Source organism: Danio rerio, chromosome 22 (genome assembly GCF_052040795.2).
Source record: "Danio rerio strain M-AB ecotype USA chromosome 22, GRCz13ab, whole genome shotgun sequence".
Taxonomy (NCBI): Eukaryota; Metazoa; Chordata; class Actinopteri; order Cypriniformes; family Danionidae; genus Danio; species Danio rerio.
This window is the reverse complement of record NC_141042.1, coordinates 27,857,102-27,879,278: the sequence shown is the minus strand read 5'-3', so window position 1 is coordinate 27,879,278 and position 22,177 is coordinate 27,857,102. Positions and strand designations below refer to the sequence as shown.

Below are 22,177 nucleotides of genomic sequence, written 5' to 3'. Positions count from 1 at the left end.
CACACAACATGACTCTGACCTCTGGCTACAGGAAGGTGTCTTATCAAAGTAATTCCCTGACCTGTTCACAAGCAACGCAAGGCCACAGCCTGGCAAACACACAAAACCAACCAGCTGTGTCAACACACACACACACACACACACACACACACACACACACACACACACACACACACACACACACACACACACACACACACACACACACACACACACACACACACACACACACACACACACACACACACACACACACACACACACACACACACAGACAGCACTCGGGTCATGCAAAAGCTGAGCGCTGGAGAAACGCAGAAAAGGAAAGAAAAAATGAAAGCGTTTCAGGCTCAAATACGTCGTCAGTTTCAGAGCATGACTTGGCGAACATGCCGTGGCTTGTTTCTCCAGAAAAAGAAGAGGCAGATTTTTTAGATTAGTCAAGAACAGGTCATGACATCACCTGGCAAGACTGTTACTCAAAATCAGAAGAGCTCAATGTAGAGAGGAATCTTAAAGAAACAGTCCTACTTAATAAGTAAATAGACTCCTGTTATAAGTCAACGAGTTAAACATTTTTGAATCCATTAAGCCAATCTCTGTTTCTGACGGGAGGACTTTTAGCTTAGCTTAGCATAAATCACCATTATTAGACCATTAGCATCTCACTCATGTAGTTTCAAGCTGAGTCTTACCATTTTTTAATACATTCAGCTACTCTTAAGAGTATGGGGAGAGCAATGTATTCTTAGCTTAGCATAAATGATTGAATCGGATTAGACCATTTGCATCTCACTGAAAATTTTTCAAAAAGTAGCTTCGAGTTGAGTCATGAATTGAGTCTTACCATTTTTTTATTCATTTAGCCGCTCTTGGTGTATAGCGAAGGCACTTTTAGCTTAGCATAAACAATTTAATCAGATCAGACCATTAGCGTGTCACTGAAAAATTTCAAAAAGTAGTTTCGAGTTGTGTCCTACAATTTTTTAATCCATTCAGCTGCTCTTGGGGTATGGCGAGAGCCTTTTTAGCTTAGCATAAATCATTGAATCAGATTAGACCATTAGCGTCTCACTAATAATTTTTTTAAAGTAGTTTTTCAGTTGAGTCCTACCATTTTTGAATCCATTCAGCCGCTCTTGTGGTATGGAGAGAAAATTTTAACTTAGCTTAGCAAAAATAATTGAATCGGATTAGACCATTAGCATCTCATACAAAAAAAAGAAGTTGACTATTTTTGTATTTAAAGCGTGACTCTTTTGTAGTTACATTGGATACAAAACCCAACAGAAAATAAAACGTTGCTATTTTCTAGGCCAATATGGCTAGGAGGGAACTATACTTTCATTTCGCCATAATATAAAAGGAACTTTTCAGTCGTAGCATCATTACAAAAAAAAGTGAAAAGCAGTAAAACACAAATGGTTTCATTGGCGTAACCAGTACTGATGCACACAAAAGTCCAACCTACATCGAGACTTCAAGACACTAATGAATATAAAGATGTTTTATCCTTTTGTAAATGGCAGCCGTGATGGCTTTATTAAAACCAATTACAGAACAGATTATTAATAACTGATCAAAGAGCATGCATCTTATGTCATGCATCATACATAGGATAAGAGATCAGCCAAGAAAATTTCTATTTAGGAGATTTCAGTTTATTATTTAAAAATGAGAGATATATTCTTGTTACAAAAACACATCGATCCACTTTATAAGACATGCCATGCATTTAGATCAGCTGTTTGATGGATTTTATGTGCTCTTGGAAGCTTGATAATATGGTTACTACCCAACACCCTATACAGTAGAACCAGGACCAAATTTAAAATGACTCAGACTGTGTCACACTTGCAAAATATACACTGTAAAATCTGTTTCGTTACTCAAACTCTTTGAGGAAACAGATTGCGGCAAGCAATTTAGGTTTAGAAACCAAATGGTTTGAGTACTGTAAACTAATATAAATAGAGTCATATACACATATATATCACTTGTCAAACAGAGTATTAGTAACTTAAACATCGGTATTTCAGTTAACAGAATAAATTATAAACAACGATATACTGTAGCTGCTCAAATGGTTTGGTATTGCTTCTAGCATAGAGTTAAGTTACACAAAAAAGTAGAATTATTTCATTCATAACTCTGCTTGACTGCTTGAGTTCATCATCATCAGTTATGAGTTATCATAACTCTTTTTATTAAGTGAAAGTAACATTAAAAAAGAATTTATAAAGGCAGGCTCACACTGTGAGAATTTTTTATAATCCTGAACGACTGCAGCAAGTCAGACTGCACGAACATGGCTCTCATGTCACACTGTTTGATCTTAGCCGTCATAACGTCAGACTAAATGACAATGAAGATGCACCGAACACGAAAGAAAACTCTCCTGGAGTTTGACGTCATCGTCCTGCGACACTTTCACTATCCCACAATCTGAAATGATTCCTTACGGCAAACAATATGTAGTGGCAATTTTGCACACAGCATGTCTCAATAATAATACCAGAAAGAAAAAAACTTTTTTTACATTTCCCTGCGGTCATTTGAATTGTCGCATGGATTGCGTCAATAAATTCTGAGCTACTATTGGTTCTTGGATTGACGCTCATCACAGCTGTTGTTACACTGCAGGAAAGTGTCTGAAATCTTCTGACACTGGCAGAACTTCATCAGAGGGAAAATTTGATCACAACGGGCTGTCAGTGAACATGTCAAACCAACGATCAAAGACTACAGATTTTAGTCGAGGATTTCGGGAATCTTTTAGGATTTCCCAAATTTGCCTCAGATGACAAAATCTTTTTTTTTTTTTAATGTAGAAAAGTGTAACAGTCAATATAGTGAATGAAGGCCCGCCCACTAGTACAGGAGCCAATCATCGATCACTATAGACTAATGGAAAAGCTTGGACCAGACGTGTGCTTTTACGACAGTTTGGTGGTCAAAAAACACACCGCAATCTTAGCGAATACTTGCTTCACAGACACAAGAAATATATCAACAAAAGGCTTGAAATCGCTACATTACAAAAGTTTTTTGTTTTGTAATCTGTATGAAACAAACGGGAGGTACAGTCCATCTGGTCAAATGCAGATCACATAACAGCAACTACTCAAACGCCCACAAACTTAAAAACAAAGAGTTGCTGTCATTTCTGGAGGAGATTTGCCATCAAGACTAAGTTGTGAATTACTTCATAGAAGCAACACGATCAGACGACCAATATCCAGTGAATGATAATGTGTAGAACGGCCATAAATGAGGTTGGTGTCGTGATCTCGTTTCTTTCAAGTGCGCATGCGCATTAGTTCAGGCTGCCTGAAAAAAAATGGTGATTTTGTTGGATTCGGACGTTTAGAAACTAAAGTTATGACAGTTGTTTAATTTTACTGGTGATTCCAAACATGTAATTGTAAGCTTGGCAAACAGTTTTAGAGAATTTGATGTTTCCCCATTTAGACAGAATGCCTGAGCATACTGCCCGAGAGGCATTTCAAAGATGCCCGCCGAGTAAAAAGACTTTGGTTAAACTAACTTATTTCATTCAGTGTTTTTCACTGTTAAGTTTACCAGTGTACCCTTTGAAAATAATGATGCAGTGCTTCACAGGAGTGGGTGGAGCTAAATATCTCTCTTGGCTTAATGTGACTGTCTGATTGGTGGAATCTTCTTTTTTAGAATTATGGGAAATGTAGTTGTTTTCAGGACAAATTCATCTACAAGCTGTTTTAAAAAGGAGTTGAATTAATGTGAACACATGTTGTTAAACAAAAGCATATAGAGTCAATTACCAACCTCAGTTTCACCACAGGTCGGTTCAGATTTATAATTGTTACAAATCCAAAAAAAAAAAAATTTCCCTATAAAGAAAATAAACTTTAAAAAAAAAAAAATTTTATGTCAGAAAAACTGACTGAGTGCTTCTAAAAATAAAGAATCCAACAAAAAAAAACAAAAAAACATATTGATTGGATGCTATTCACTGAATTAAATACCAAAATGAGGTTTCATACATTCATTTTCCTTCAGCCTAGTCTCCATTTCAGAGGTTGACAAAGCGGAATGAACCGGCAACTATTCTAGCATATGTTTTACACAGCGAATGCCCTTCCAGCCGCAACCCAGTATTGGGAAACACCCAAAAACTCTCATCAACTACGGAAAATTTAGTTTTTTCAATTCACCAACAGCGCATGTCTTTGGACTGTGGGGGAAACCGGAGCACCTAAAGGAAACCCACACGAACACAGGGAGAACATGCAAACTCCACACAGAAATGCCAACTGATCCAGCCAGGACTCCAACCAGCGACCTTCTTGCTGTGAGGACACAGTGCTAACCACTGAGCCACCGTGCCACCCCCAAGATGTGGTATTGTAGTTAAAAGAAAAGCATTATATTGTAGCTTTTCAGTGCACTGAATGTTGTATTTTACATGACTAGAGTTTAGGTCGCAGCTTGAGAGGCTTTCAAACCCAATAGCTCTCCCATGTTTTCCTGCATGCCTTCTTTCTGGCCTGTCTAAATAAGCAAAAAGCCCCAAAATACACTTTTTAAAAATGGTTGGCAGCGTGAGTCGCACGCTAGTTTTCCCATTCCAAACATCTATACATAGAACAAACCCATTTTGGGATCGACAAAACCAGCTGCATATTTACATGCTCGCTTCTTTACTGATCTCAACTTGAAATTATAAATGTCTTGGTGAATCAAAACCAAGACTCAATGAGTGTCTAAAGAGTGAAAAGGCTCAGGGCTGTCTGTATTTGTACCAGCGTCTTGTCTCTGAAGATCCTCGACAGACTGGACAAACCTGTCCAAGCTTATGACCTCAGACTGACAGAATGGGGACAGACAACATCGGCTCTCCACACACCACGTGCATTCAATACTCAGTGTACACACTGAGAGCATGTGTGTGTGTGACGCAAAAAATATGACTGTTTATGCATGTCTATATGAGTAAATGGAGGAAGGGAATTGCTTTCCCAAATAAAGAGCGTGTCTGTATCTCCATGTGTGTGAGAGCAGGGCTGGGCTGCTTATCAGCAGGAACACACTGCGATCTGCTCTAAACTACTTGCAATGGGAGTACGGCTGGCTGATAAAACAGGATGATGGCTTTTTAAAAATGATACACAGTCATAAAGTGACCAAAACATCTGCTGTGCATAGCAATGTTTAACACGTTTGAGCTCCACACTGCAAAAAAATTATTTTCTTACTTAGATTTTTTGTCTTGTTTCTAGTTCAAAAATCTAAAACTTCCTAAATCGAGAGAAATTTTCTAGACAAGCAAAACATATTGTCTTGTTTTAAGATATAATATGCCAATATTAAGTGAGTTTTTCCTTAAAACAAGCAAAATAATCTGCCAATGGGGTAAGCAAAATAATCGTACGTCAAAAGAAAAAACAAGATTAATGTGCTCACTCCTTTGGCAGATTATTTTGCTTGTTTTAAGGAAAAACTCACTTAATTTTGGCATATTATTTCTCAAAACAAGTCAATATGTTTTGCTTGTCTAGAAAATGCTTCTTGATATAAGAAATTTTAGATATTTGGACTAGAAACAAGACAAAAAATCTAAGCAAGAAAAGCATTTTTTGCAGTGCAAGTTTACCTAGAAAAAAAACAAGATCTAAAAGTGCAGTTTTTGTTAAGGAAATGAAACGAAAACTACTTTTTCCATATGTTTATACTAGCCCCGGGCCAGTATTAGATTCTGTCGGTGTGATAACCTTGGATAAAAATATCACAGTACGGCATTGTGATTACTGCTCTAAAATATATTCTTTTTAAATGTCTGGGTAAAAAACAGCAACTTTTTTCCTTATTGAACACAATATAATTATAATTTTAAGAAACATTTAACCTATTTTGATAAAGTAAACATGTCAGGCTAAATAATTCAAAGAAATCACTAGCTTCTGCGGTCTTCATTCAAGACGTCGTTCAAAATCATACACTTCTTTTAGGGGTTTAACAGAGGTGATCCATGATTTGTATGGATTACAACCCACGGTTCAGAACGCACGTGACCCATGGATTAATTTGTTTTTACTTGTAGATTAATCCAAAAATTGCAATGATTGCAGTATCGTTATGAAGGTTATAGTTTTATTAAACATGTTGCTACTGAGCGCGTACATTAAGCAATGCCAATAAGTTTGGGGTGTCAGTTTGTCATTTGCCAATGGAGGAGCGCAACTTGCGCATATGGGAGCGACGCGCAAATGTACAAGCGGTACACGTGAAATGAGCCCATTTTCCAGCCAAACTAGTTAAAAAACATCTTAACTTTTCTGAATGTCGTGAGCACACCACAATTCATGCAGGCAGAACAGTCCAATCTACTTCACACTTTGTATGGAATATACACATCTCAGTAATAATCACCTCAGACAAACACAGCGCTTCTAAACACTGCAGCGCTTTCTACTTTTCTCCATAAACTTGTATCTATAAACTGCAGCAAAGATTTGTCTGTTTGTCATCCTCTGAGAAAATAGTTGATGGTCACTAATTACGAGAGATGGCAGGGGAGCACGAGTGCAAAATCCATTGTAAATGGTCAAGGAATCCTCGCGCATGCACTCATTTCAGGTCAGAATAACAACACGTGCGAAAATGAGTACCGTATAGCAGCAGTGAGGAGATTGTAAATAAAAAAGGATGTCGCCAGAGTGGATTTTTGGTTTCTTTATTGAGCATCCCAGTCACCCCTATCTGAAAAGTTCCCTATCTGAAAGATGTTTTAGCATAGGGGGTAATATAGTCATTCATCTGCAATTTGTAATGTTGCAGTATGTATATGAATAATGATGGTTGGTTCCTTTACTTGAAAGCTCACATTTAATTATCAAAATTTGTGTTGTTAACAGAGTTTGAGGTTTACTGTATCATTATGATTCACATCTTACCGAAGTTGATCTACCTTTACCATTGCACACACTTTGCAACATTTTATCTATCAAGTTTAGGAGTTTCTTTAACACTTGTTTATTTTATTATGAAGAGATCAGATATTTTGTTTAAATATTTTAGTTTTTGACTATTAAAACGATTTGCATTAGTAATGTTGGTAAATTAAAATAAAGTGGTTAAAAATCCTAATATTCCTAAATGTACTGTAAAAAATACTTAATTATTGATATCGAACATGCAACATGATATTGTGATAATTGTTTTTGCAAGCCTTTGTATATATTACGTTTTATTGTGGCAAACATTTTCTTTGAAGATTTCACAACAAAAAGACACTATTTGAGGGACGATATTTCTACAGATATATATTTTGCAATAATTGATCAGCTGACAATATAAGCCGACAATCACAGCTGAAGGCATACAGCAGACGGTGTACAACAGGTTTTACAGCAAACTGTTGATCATGTTGATAAGTGACAGGACTGTGCATCTCAAACATGATACAGTTTACTCAGTCGCCTCAAAGCTTTAAATCTGTCCAATTGGTTTCCTACTTTCCAGGATCCTCAAACAAAGTGAAACGGGCAAGAGGAAACAAACACTGATAATATAATTGGTTTGTAATATGAAACTCAGTGAGCTGCTGTGATCATTTACCAGCTCTCAGTGTTGCAGAGCAGTGGTAAAACAGATTATGAATAAAATGATGAACACACAAACACAATGTACACAAAGAATAAGTATGCTTAGTTGGCTTGGTCTATTTACTAACATGAATTAAGCATGACAAGTGTGAAAGTATGAAAATAACTTATTACTTTTTGCATAAACTAATGCAAACTACTAATACAGTACATGTATTGTCCAAGGTTTGTTTAACATTAAGGATCGGACCTTTAAATTATACCATACTGCTATTACAACTGATTATTATACACTTATTATTATTTTAATATTTATAATGTCTGTCTGTCTATCTATCTATCAATTGTAATAATTCATTTACCCATTTAACTAAAAACCCTTTTTTTTCCCCAGAGGCATCGAACACTATAAACTAATATGAATGTAGTTTTATAACCTTAAGCTAGATCTCACAGGTAAACAACCATTTTATGAGGTGTCAATTTCATATGGATTCAAATTGTATGCAAATGTATGTATTTGTTTCTATTTTGTTTGTTGGGGAACAAAAATCATAGAGGCAAGCTCTCCATCAAACATTTATTAGACTTTATTTTATTGGTGATTTATTGTGAGCACATGCACATTCGACTGAAATTAAGAAACTTTTAATCTAACAAAAAAAATCTCTTGAGTTTAACAAAAACAATAAAATAACTTCAATCATTTGTGTGATTACTCACTAGAAAAATAAATAAAGTAACTTAAAACATAGAGCTCAGCACTAGCAAACACTGAGTGTGTGAGATTGATTCCCAGGGAAAGCAAAAGCTGATAAAATGTGTACATTCGATGCAATGTAAGCCACTTTGGGTTAAATAATATGCCGACTGCATGAATATAATAATTATTATTACTATTAATATGATTATTATGATAAAGAAGGCAATAGGCCAAAGGAAAGTGAGTGAGTGAAAAAGATTATTAGATTTAATGTCAAACTTTGAAAAGTACTTCATTATAAAGGGCAAGGGCAAAAAATGATATACATTGTAGCATTTTTCATGCAGTTTTTGGGTCATTTTCACTGATGGCTTTGGTCCGAACCAGTAGAAAATAACCAAAATGCAGTCATGTGACACAATCCACATCACTCATTGGTCAGATGTTGTTGAAAATATTTCCTAAACTGCTTTTCGATTGGTCAGAAATAACGTGCGGGAAAATGCTAATGGAACTCCCGCAAGTAAACAAACCAGCAGACACAAAAAGTCGTTTTTTTACTTTGGAGGGACGACTGCGCTAGCTGATTGTAACACTGGTCATAGTTTACTATATAGTTTGTATACATCACTTAGATAAACTATATGTTTCGAGAATGATGCACTGCTGTGGCTGGAAAACAATGATTTAATGCATTGCAAACGACAAAAGTGCATTGCAAGTCACTTCAGGAGGAGGCGAAATGGACATCTTCTGGAAATATTACCAACGATCCATCAGGTAATGTTTTTTTCTCTCTCTTTCTTTGTTAAAATTGTAGGTTTCGCGCAGTCAACAAATATTTTCCCCCACATCTCATAATGCACAGTGCATCGGACTACGCTGCTGGATTAGTCCAAAAAGGCGCAGTACCTCTTTAGTACCTCTGCAAGGAGCCTTTGGTACACTTTCTTGGTCCACTATCGATGCGCACTTGAGTGCGATTTCTACCTTCACACCTGCCCAAACTAACTGCACTAAGAGGGAAAACGAACTGTAGTGTGATTTAACTGAACTAAATAAGGCAGGTGTTAAAGCACCCTTAGTTTCTTCAAGTTTTACAAAGCAACGCTATTTTAATGGGTTGTAAAGATGCTTTGTTTTCTGTTTGGGACTTGTGGAGCTGCTCATCGATGGATTTACTCTTCAGTGTTTGAACTTTCAGCTGTGAAAATTAAACCACACTCAACTGAACTAAACTTCAACTCTGAAACTGGACTGAAACAGTTTTTAATTTCAATTTACTAGAACTTCTATGTTAAGCTGCTTTGACAGAATCTACATTGTAAAAGTGCAATAGAAATAAAGATTAATTGAATTGTTTGCACCAGCTAGTGCACAGCATGATGATTATCACTAACGTTTAGACAAGACTTTTAGATTTTATTTATTTATTTATTAATTATTATTTTGATATGGCACGTAAAAAACTATCCCACCAATGAGGTTGGGGTTAAACAGAAAAAAGGCACCGGTGTATTTCAGTTTTTGACTTTTCACGTTCATTCGGCTCATTGTTTTGGCATGAATGAATGTCCAAAAATTTCTGTGATAAGTGCGAAGATTAAACATCCTGATGAGCTGGAGTCTTAAATGTGACATAACACTGGTCTCTTTCACATAAAAACATTCAAAAGCTCTCAGGTTAGCGCAGGAGTTGAATTTGATTAATTCATGTTCATATATAGAGACAACACATATGGAACAGACCACAAGTGTCTCAGTTTAGTGAATAAATCAGTGCCATTCATTCAGACTCCATATTGAACTGGACTGAATCTGAATCTCGATTTGATGGTTATTGATCATAACCATCGCTGGCTCATATTAAAAAATGTTGTCTAAATCTATACAAATTAGCCACTTATTCACCAAATTAGATACAACTAGCATTATATTGCGCTGCTTGTGTCCAGTCTGTCTGCAATCATAGACTTCAGTGGTGTACAGCAGGGTCAGACCACGGCCAGGTACCATTCAGGGGAAAAACGCTGGAAATAGAAGCGCTTGCGGTGAGAGAGACAGACAGTGACGCATCCCTCACACATCTGGGTTACTCGCGTGTGTCATTGTTCGCACCCGCTCACCCACTGAAATCAGACGGTCACTGAGGGTGACAGGACTGGCACCGCGGCAAAGAGCCATTTGCGAGACTACTAGTGCATCACCCGGACACACACTTCAGATTGTCTTGTATACAACTTACAGTGCGAGTACAGAACTTTCAAGTCTACTTTGAGTTTGAGATGTGACTGGAACTGGAAATAAATCCAGAACTAGAGTAAATGAATCTTTTTATGTACTTAAATATTTTTTGGGATCTGGGTGAATATACACCAACCGGCCACTTTATTAGGTACACCTGTACAACTGCTTGTTAACGCATATTTCTTATCAGCCAATCGCATGGCAGCAACTCAATGCATTTAGGCATGTAGACATGATCAAGACGATCTGCTGCAGTTCAAACTGAGCATCAGAATGGGGAAGAAAGGTGATTTAAGTGACTTTGGGCAATGAGTTCACTGTACTTAAAAGGCCTTCACAGTCACCAGATCTCAATCCAATAGAGAACTTTTGGTATGTGGTGGAACAGGAGATTTGCATCATGGATGTGCAGCAGACAAATCTGCAGCAACTGTGTGATGTCATCATGTCAATATGGACCAAAATCTCAGAGGAATATTTCCAGTACCTTGCTGAATCTATGCCACAATGATTAAGGCAGTTCTGAAGGTAAAAGGGGGTCCAACTCCATACTATTGAGGTGTACCTAATAAAGTGGCCGTTGAGTGAATATACTGCATGTGAACAGCAATTGGCAGATAAATAGGCAGCAAAACAAAATGAATACTTGTGGCTCTTTATGATACATTAAGTTCTTATGAAGTGAAAATATTGGTGTGTGAAAGGAACGGACCATTATTTACAAAATTAATCCATATTCTTTGTAAAATAGTGTTCATAAACTTGACTAAATTCAAGCATTTTGTGCAACTGGAAATACAAATTTCACCTTTTAGTTAGATTTGGTTCATAAACACCTGACATTCACAAGCTAAATGTGATTTTATTGATTTTTAAGAATAACACAACCTAAAAATCCAAATATAAAACCATTTGTACCAGTTGCAGGATTTTCATGAATCGCTCATTTGGGGAGACTCTATAATTTGAATCAATAATTGTTAACTGGAGACTTTCTCTATAATTAATCATTTAAACCAGTGAATCATTAACTGGAGATTCGCTCTTGACCAGACTAGGTGAACCAGTGCGTTGCTAACTGCAGAGTCACTCTGACCAGAACATTTGAACTAGTGAATCGTTAACTGGAGAATCACTCTGACCACAACATTTGAACAAACGACTTGTTAAATGGAAATTTGCACTGACTGATCATTTGAACTAGTGAATAGTTAACTGGAGACTCATTCTGACTGGTTCATTTGAACTAGAGAATCTTTAACTAGAGATTCACTCTTGACCACATCAAGTGAACCACTGCAGAGTCGCTCTTTCCAGATCATTTGAACTAGTGAATCGTTAACCAGAGAGTTACTCTAACTGGATAATTTGAACGAGTGCTTTGTTACTTGAGACTCACTCTGACCAGAACATTTGAACGAACAATTTATTAACTGGAGATTTGCTCTGACCGGATTATTTTAACAAGTGATTCGTTGACTAGAGGTTTGCTCAGACTGATCAATTAAACTAGGGAATCGCTAACTATAGACTTCCTCTGACCAGATCATTTGAATTTGTGAATTGTTACATGGAGACTCACTCTGATCAAATAATTTGAACCACTGAATCATTACCTGGAGACTCATTCTGAGCAGACCAATTGAACTAGTGAATCATTTGGGAGATTCAATCTAACCAGATCATTTGAACCAGTGAATCATTTTGAAGACTCACTCTGAGCAGATCATTTGAACTTGAACCAGTATATTATTTAGGAGATTCACTCTGACTGGATCATTTTGAATTAGTAAATCACTACCTTTAGGAGTTGTTCACTCAAGATTAGAAGCAAACGTATCAATTGATATGATCATGAACAGAGTTTGGTATAAGGCATTCCACAGTAATGCGTTACTGTATTCTGATTACATCTTTGGGGAACAAATTACATTTTAAATTTGTGTAATTTGATTACAGTTACTAAAGTAAGCATTACTTGCGTTATAAATATAGTTTTTAGAAGAAAAAAAAGCTTCTTTTAAATAACGTTTTCTGCTGCAAAATCAGTTAATAAGCATGCACTTTTGAATTGCTGGAGAACACAAGCTGAAATGGTTGCTGTTGAGAGTAGTTGCTTCTTCAAGTGAAAATGTAGACATTACTTAGATTTCAGTGTAAAAACAGAAATATTGCTGTGAAATTCAGTCAAGTCTCTAAAAACCTTCGACTGCTTTGACAAGCAGCTTGTTCAAGCACTTGAATAGAAACAATTCTATGACCATACTTGTGTGTGTGTGTGTGTGTGTGTGTGTGCATGTGCGTGTGTGTGTGTATATATATATATATATATATATATATATATATATATATATATATATATATATATATATATATATATATATATATATATATATATATGTGTGTGCGTGTCTGTGTAATGTATGTAATATATGGCCCGGGACAACTTTTTTTTTTTTTTTTGTTTCTGGCCCTCGGCACAAAAAGTTGGGACGAAAAAGGGGGTCGCATTGAAATCGTGATCTTTTTACGATTAATTGTGCAGCTCTAATACATTGTAAAAGTAACTTTAATGTAAAGTAATTAGTAATCTGATTACTTTTTACATTAAGTAATTAAGTAACGTAACCAATTACAATTTTACAGTTGTAGTCAGTAATTTGTATTCATTACTTTTTTTAAAGTAACTTATAACTCATAGAATTTAGTGCTCTTTAACTGGTGAAACTGAACAAATCAGCTTGTTCAGAAATGCTTGATTTTGTCATTTTATCTGTGAGCAGGTGCCACATCCACCAGTTTAAAAAAAACAAAACAAAACAAAACAAAGAACAACATCTTTTAATGAAATCCAAAAGATCAAAAGGTTAACTGTTGCTTTGGAAGATAATAAGATTAAATTAGTAGTGAAAAGCTAAAGCCACGACAAGCTAATTGTTCGAGGACTTCTAGGAACCAAGACCCCCAAATCTCTAATTTAATTTGACTAATTCGCACCAGACTTTATCAACTAGGATCCAAAGAAAACAAGCATTCTGAAACTGATAAAATCCAAAGACCGACACATCAACCATAAAGATTACACACCGAGTGGACAAAGTCTCTATAAGTCTATCACTATGCGTTCTGAAAGAAAAAATAAAAACATAATGTGGGAGGAGATCCCAAGAGGTTCAGCTAGAGAACAACACCAGAGTTCAGATTAAGGAGAGAAGCTGTAAGAAGGACAGAGCTAAAAAAATCTCTGCCTGCGACTGTCACAATGACTTTAAATCAACAGATCTGCTGGATGCAGACATTCACAGAGTCACTGATGTTATTGAGAAAGCAGATGCGTGACTGTGTCAAAGGGAGGCAACAATGAAAGAGCTACAAATGAACAATAATGCCTTTAAATCACACTTATGTAATGCGTTTCGTTTGAAAAATCTTTAGCCACACCTGACCTGACAATGAGGAATGATTAAAAAAAGCTATATATACTAACTCAAATAATTACAACTAATACATAAGTTACTACCAACCAACTGGTTTTGATTGCACACCAAACACAGTGTTTTTTTTAGCATTTGGCTCTGTGCGAATGTTAATTTTGGACACGTTTGGAGCCCTTTATACAGAGTTCTGAGAGGACAAGGCTACAGACTGCAGAAAAAAAGTCAAAAATGATTATCTTTATCCTGTTTCTCTACAGTCGAGTAACTGAAGAGATTACATGAGAGAGCAATAAAAGTAGACAAGAGTTGCAGCCCTTTGTACAGAGTCCTGAGAGGGTACAACACTACAGGGTGAACAATAAAAGACTATCATCTTTCCCTATCTTCCACATCACTGCAGAAAAACGGCTAACAACAGTCAATAAAAGAAAAACACTGAACAATATAACAGCATAACACAAGCAGAAGTACCGAGAGAGTAACCACTTATAACATGAGCATTATTTTTGTTCTGGTGAAGATTATGAAGATGTTTTGCTGCTGTCTTTAAAGAGCATGAGCTAAATATACATTCTGAACATCCATTTTTACTTTTTTTTCCTCATATAAATGATTTAGCTAATTAGAATGGAAATTAACATAGTCAATAGGGATCACTTTTGCACCCCAATGTACAGCTCTCGGAAAAAACAATTAAATTACCACTTAAAAGTTATAATTTCTCTGAAATGTGCCCATTAATGGGCAAGTGTGTTAAGTAAAAAAAAAAACTACTAAATACCATGTACCTTTTCATTTTCAAATAGGAATATTTTCAATTAATAAAAATAAAACAATTAAATTATTTCATATATTGAGCAAAACAATATATGAACAATATAGCAAAGTTTATATGCAAAATAAAATTCCATATTAATTTTTCTAATATGTATGGTCTGGAAATTTGGAATATTTCATATTGACCTATTGTCATGGTCTGCAAATAAATGCTGTAAATAATATTCGTTTTATGCTATATATATATATATATATATATATATATATATATATATATATATATATATATATATATATATATAATATTTCAGATTATTTAATATATTATATTAGAATTTTTGAAGACACACTATAAGTAATTTACATAATTAAACAGACACTAGTTAACATTCTACCCAATACACCTACCTATTAAAGGAATAGTTCACCCAAAAATGAAAACACTGTAATCATTTCCTCTAGGGCTGCACAATATTAGACAAACTAACATTGCAAAACTTTGTTTTTCTGTGATTTATATTCTAATATGAATACAACTTCACATCCTAATAGTTGAATAGTAGAAGTTTGACCTAGACTGGGATTTTGTTGGAGTACATACACATGAAATATAAAACAATTATCCAACAATATATTAAATAAACAAATTAAAGCACAGATAAAAACAACTGAATGATGATAAAAATAAAATAAACAGCACTTTATGGTTTTGGTGGAGTTTAACAGGGCACGAGAAACTCAATAATCAAATGTAAAATAACATCACATAGAGTGTTCGTTGTATAAATAAATAAGCACACTCGTTATTTTTTATATTAGGGACGTATCATATTACATTAGGGTTAAACTTGGCAAATCCTGGTTAATTAAAATCCCAACATGACATTGCAGATCCTGCGATGTGACTATTGTGGATTTCCACATTGCAATATCGATGCTGAAATGATATATTGGGCTGCATGATATTGGAATAATCTGACATAGTGATATTTTCTTTTTCTGAGATTTATATTGCGATATACTTATATATATATTATATATATATAAATAACTATAAACAACATACCCACAATAAACCATCAAGATCCTGGCTTGACAGCCATATTTATTACAGAAATAAAAACACAAGCATGTTAATGCCATTTGTATTGCAAAACAATCAATGCCAATAAAGAAAACATTGATTTCCATGTTGGATTCTATGTGGACTGCAAAAAAAAAACTATATATATATATATATATATATATATATATATATATATATATATATATATATATATATATATATATATATATATATATAAATAACTATATATATATATATATATATATATATATATATATATATATATATATAAAAATAACTATATATATATATATATATATATATATATATATATATATATATATATATATATATATATATATATATATATATATAGTTTTTTTTTTGCAGTCCACATAGAATCCAACATGGAAATCAATGTTTTCTTTATTGGCATTGATTGTTTTGCAATACAAATGGCATTAACATGCTTGTGTTTTTATTTCTGTAATAAATATGGCTGTCAAGCCAGGATCTTGATGGTTTATTGTGGGTATGTTGTTTACATAAAGAGAATCTGTTACAAGTTAAACAAAAATTCAAATAATGATATGATAACAAGACAAAAAGTAAGAAAAGCATTTTTTTTCCTATTGTGGTTATTCACTTTCTGTACCTGAATACTGTTAGGCTCCCTGGAAAACGGTCAAATAGTGTCATCCTTTGAATGGCATTTACATCATAATATTTAATCACAGAAATTTTAAATATTGCAATATCAGAATTTTACAAAATCATAAAGCCTAGTTTATAGCCACTTGATAATGAGTAAAGGGGTGATGACGAGTTTTGAGGTGAACTAACCTTTAAAAAACAAATATAAAGAAGCACCAATAACTTTGAAGTGGTCTCTTGCTAGTTTCCAGAGCTGCACACATTTTAAAAAAACAACTGACAAATCATACCTATAATCTCATGTCTTACCTTTCAGCTGATCAGTGACACTGTGCCCGACACGTTCAATCACTCGTCCATCTTCCCTCTCATAGCGGTCGTCCAGAAAACCTGCTGTGACCTCCGACAAGTGCACCTTTCCCGCTACGCCCAGCTGCTCCATGAGATTGGCTAAATTGACATCATTGGACCAGACGTCAAACTTAAAGCGCTTCATTCCCAGAATCCCGCAGAGCACAGTGCCCGTGTGCACACCGACGCGCATGTTCACAGTCTCCGACATCTCCTGGCAGAACTGCTCGATGGCCTGGATCATCCCGAGCCCCATTTCCACACAGCAGTAGGCGTGATCAGTGAGCGGTTCGGGACAGCCTGCCACACAATAATAGCAATCTCCTAGAGTGCTGATTTTTTCGCAGCTGGTCAACTCACAGAGACGGTCAAAGCGGCCGAAGAGGTCATTTAAGAGTCCCACCAGAGCATGGGCAGACTTGTTGGCACTCATTTTGGTGAATCCCACAATGTCGGCAAAGAGGATGCTCACTGGCTCCATGCGCTTCATGTTGAAGGGCCTGAAAATGATCTGTCCACGAGGGATGGAGTTCTTCTTTCGCTTGTGGCTTTTGGGGCTGGAGGAGGTTACGGCAGCTGCGGCGGCCACGGAGCACGTACCTGCGCTGTATCGTTTCCCTGAGCTCTCGCTCTCCTCGTCCCCCTGCTTCATCAGCTCATCCGCCACCGATCGGGGCATCACAGAGTGGATCATCCGCTCCTTCAGCGCCTTTTCAACCTCCAAGTCCTTCCCATGCATGATGGCCTGGCCGACTTTGAGAAAGGTACTCCGAGAGCGCACTTCAGACATTATGAAAATATGGATGCCGACGACATGTGCGCACAAGTGCAGCAGGAATTTGCCTGGGCCAAGCCAGCTAAGTGTGCCCGAAATTCCTTCCCTTGACCCTACATAACTCTCGTCCAACTGAGCAAGGTGCAACCAGCCTAACGCTTCATAGAGCACAGAATACAGCAGGCCCAGGAGCACTGAGGCATACAGAGGCAAGTGCAACACGCTGTACAGCAAGAGCAGCACCTCCATACAGAGAGAAAATGTCCCTACGGGTGATATGCAAGAAGCATTTTGATAAACAGGTAGTGGTGACTGATTGTCTGCCCTGTGGCTGTCATAATGAGCAAAGTGAGCAGTCTGAGTTTGGGGCGCCAGGGTGATGCCAAACATGATGACGGTGAGGAGGAAGGAGGTGTGGTTGTAGTATCGAGAATAAGGCTTTGTGAATGTAAACCAGAGGAGGACAAGGCACAGTATAAGAAACCCTGCTGTTGGGACAAGGAAGTTTGTAGGCTCACACCTAGAGCTGTTGATCCCGAAGTATATCCCCCATAGGAGTGCAGCGGTGGCCAGGTAGAACAGGATGTAGCGAAATCTTCTCTGCATCTGCGGGAAGCAACGCTCCCTGCATGCCTCCTCCAGGATGGAGGAGTCAAACTTGGGGTCCCAGCACTGTGCGGCAGACCTCTCGAAAAGTGGGGGCACCCTCCTCGGATTGCTCAGGTGAGTCATCACTGCTCTGGGAACACCCAACTCCCCTGAGCTACAGCTCGAGGAGATGCTGTATTTGCAGGGTTTGGAGGAACTCATGTCAGGGTGGTCAACAGATTGGTTTGGACGCACCTGTTGATTATGGCTGTCGTTTATCCGCACAGTAACTGCTCCTCCTTCACTGTCACACCAAACCTCGGTCTTATGCAGTGGCTGCTGTTGCTCTGGCAATGCCATGGCAATGAGACAACAGTTAATTATCACATATCACAAACTGTTGACAGCTCAGGGAAAGTGGCACTTGGCTTTTAAGGTGTACAAAAAACAAAGTTTGTATTTGAAAAAAGTCCAGCGTGAACCAAACTCTAAGTGCATTCACGATATGAAGATGGACTGTCCTGGACTCCTGAGCAGTTCCTTATCCGTGCTGGGATTACGTCAGCAGGACTCGGATTCCATTATATTTCTATGGCTCAGTGGCGCGTGAACGCGCATGTGTGTACTTTTGCTCCGTCCGCGCGACTGACGCACTGTCACTTTCTTGATCCTCCTTTTTCAACCACATCGTTTAAAAATTCCCCTTTCACACCACAACACTAACTACGCATAATTTAAATTTAGAAAATGATTTACAAATGGTATTAAAATAAGTTTTAAGTTAGTTTTAATCAATCAAGTCAACGCTGTCTCTCAAACACCCTCTCCAATGCTCAACAATATTTGAATTTAATTTCCCTTTCCAAATGATATGCAAACATAACACAAATGTACATTTCATATTTCAAAAACGCCAGATTTGACATTTCTTGTACTATCAACTTCGGTCTAATGCCAATTTTAAGTCGAAAAAATACCAAATGCTATTAGTTGCTGTTTATCAACAGTGTTAGCTGTTAACGGGCGCCACTTTCTGAGAGAAAACTTCTTTTAAATGCGCCACGTTTCCCTTTAAAGAATCAAAAACATAACAAAAAAGTTGCAAAACATCTCTAACAACATTCTCCCTTGGGTTCTGGCACCATAATGGTCCTCACAAAAGTGAACGCCTGACAGAAAGACGCTGCAGTTGCCTGTGTTTTCCGTCAAAACTCGGAGCAGAACTCGCTACTTCTGCCCCAGACGAGGGTCAGAAGATGGCCTATTCCCATAGAGGAGCCCCGTCCTTTCCTGAACACCCACTCCGGATGTCAACTGTGAATATTCCAGCTTTCAAAGCGCTTTAAAACACTTCCAGGCTCAAGTCGACGTCGTGACACCTCCAGATGACATCAGCGCGAGGGCGAAGCGCGCCTGTGCATATCTGCCAGCTCCAGAAGACCAATAATACTCAAGATTTCAACTTCCAAGAAGAACTAAACACTGATGACACCGAGGCGCTCACACAAGCAGAAGAGTGCTGAGGGAAAGTACACTCTTGTTTCTGTGCAATCCTTTTTAAAGCCAGTCCCTCAGAAGGAATCTCATATAAAGTGTTGGAAATGAGGACGAAAGTTTTCTTCTTCTTCCCCAGGCCTCAAGTTGTTTAATCGGGCTGGCTGGTTAACATTGCTGGAGTTCAGAGCAAGACTGACATCTCACATTGCTTCAAATCCCACGCCAGTATTATTATCCGCCTCTTTAATCTCCACTTTGTCTGTTTAGCATTCCTCTGAAACTCTTTTTTTCCCTCCGTGGGCAAAGCTCATGCCAGGCGAGTGCACTGCCGCCGTCCTCTTCCGTCCGCTCTCGGTTCTCCTCCCCGTCTGCTGGATCCTGTGTGGCGGCTCGGGCTGGAGTTGAACCCCGCTGGCTGGCTCTTTTACCCCGGCGCTGCGTTCACGAGCTCCGCCACCACCATGTTCTGGGCGCACTCGGGGAAGATGGTTGTGGGCGTGCGGCGGGTGGACAACTTGACTACACTACAGTGTTGAAATACAGGGGAGGGGGCAAGTCGCGGGGGAGCGCGCACGCAGGGCTCTTTAACGGCGGCGCGCACGCATGAGAACGGCTCGAATTTGAAGACTTCTGGGCAAGGAGCCCGTGTGATGTCACGAGAAGGAGAAAGTACGTTGAAGTGTGTAATTGAGGTAATATTTATTTATTTGAGTCTAGATTAACTGCAAACTGAACTCCAGGTGTTCCTTGAGTTGTTCAGTGACGTAGAAGTAAATCAGTGAGTCAAAACGCGTGTGAGTATGTATGTATGTATGTATGTATGTATGTATGTATGTATGTGTGTTGAACCAGTTATTTGAGAGTAGCTATTCATTCATTCATTCATTTTCTTTTGAGCTTAGTTCCTTTTTTTAATCTGTGGTCACCACAGTGGAATGAACCACCAACTTATTCAGCAAATGCTTTACACAGCAGATGCCCTTCCAGCTGCAACCCATCACTGGGAAACATCCATACACACTCATTCACACGATTTAGCTCACCCAATTGACATATACCATGTCTTTGGACTTGTGGGGGAAACCGGAGCACCCGGAGGAAACCCACGCGAACACAGGGAGAACATGCAAACTCCATACAGAAATGCCAACTGACCCGACCAGGATTCGAGCCACAGACAATCTTGCTGTGAGAAAATTGTGCTGTTCACTGCACCACCATGCTGCCTGAGAGTAGCTTATGGTCATTTATTTATTTACTCTGATTTTACTTTAAGATTTGCTCTGGCCATATTTAGAAAATAATTCATTATTGTTTGTAAGGCAATCTCCTGTGAGATTTGTAAGCGTTTTAGAAATAATACTTATTTGTAGACTTCTGTAGGTCCCCTAGACCTGATTCTACTGTTGTTGGATCCATTTGTTTCTCCACTAAAAAATCCAATAATAAAATCAGGTCTTAATTTTTAGATCTCCTCATCTCATATCCCTCTTCTATTTCTTATTGGAACAATCTTTTTGATGATTAAATGGCCGTATGTTTGGTCACTCTGCCTGAATAAAAAATAAAATAAAACTAAAGAAATATCTTTAAAATTATTCACAGATTTTATCCAGGTACACAATTTTTACAGAAATTCAAAAGTGACATTGACGTGTCTTGCCCTTTTTTTTGAGACTTCTACTGAGTCTGTTGCTCACTTATTGTTGGGAATGTCCCTTTGTTAAATCGTTCTGGTCTGATGTGAATCCTCTAATCCTCCAACAGGTTTGTGGTGATTTTCTTTAAGCTATAAACATTTTTTTTTGAGGTTTTACATGAAAGAAAAACAATTCCTTAATTCAGGTTTTTGTATAAACCTCATATTATTTATTGAAAAAGTTTATTTTATACGTAAATGTAAATCTACTCAACGACACGTAAAACAAATGAAAACCATTACAGAGTCTGATAACAAGAAAGCAGTTAAAACTTCTAAAACATGCTTTATTTAATATCTGCATTAATTTGTATTATTTTTTTCATGTGCACTTTATTTAATTTTTGTTTATTATTGTGCGATGCAATGGCACAGTTGGTAGTGCTGTCGCCTCACAGCAAGAAGGTCGCTGGTTTGAGCCACGGCTGGGTCAATTGCCGTTACTGTGTGGACTTTGCATGTTCTCCCTGCGTTTGCGTAGGTTTCCTCCATGTTCATAGTTTATGTGTGTGAATGAGTGTGTATGGATGTTTCCCAGAGATGGGTTGCAGCTGGAAGGGCATCGGCTGCGTAAAACATGTGTGAGATAAGTTAGTGGTTCATTCCGCTGTGCCGACCCCGGATTAATAAAGGGAATTTCTTCTTTTTTCTTTCTAATTGTCTTTCTTTAGCTTTATCATTATTACATTTCTGGGCGACGTGGTGATTCAGTGGGTAGCATGTTCACCTCAAAGCAAGAAGATCGCTGATTCGAGCCTCGACTGGGTCCGTTAGCATTTCTGTGTGGGGTTTGCATG

General features: G+C 37.4%; 1 protein-coding gene across 2 annotated transcripts in view; it reads right to left on the bottom strand.

Moving 5' to 3' along the window:
* The window catches only part of adcy9a (adenylate cyclase 9a), an 81,433-nt gene extending 61,259 nt beyond the window's left edge, over positions 1-20,174 (bottom strand). For both annotated transcript variants that reach the window (XM_087304427.1, XM_087304426.1), the window contains exon 1: positions 16,780-20,174. In XM_087304427.1, the coding sequence (XP_087160553.1) occupies positions 16,780-18,544 (1,765 nt within the window). In that variant the 5' untranslated portion in view covers positions 18,545-20,174. The remainder of the gene's footprint in view (positions 1-16,779) is intronic.
* Between the last annotated feature and the right edge of the window lie 2,003 nt (positions 20,175-22,177).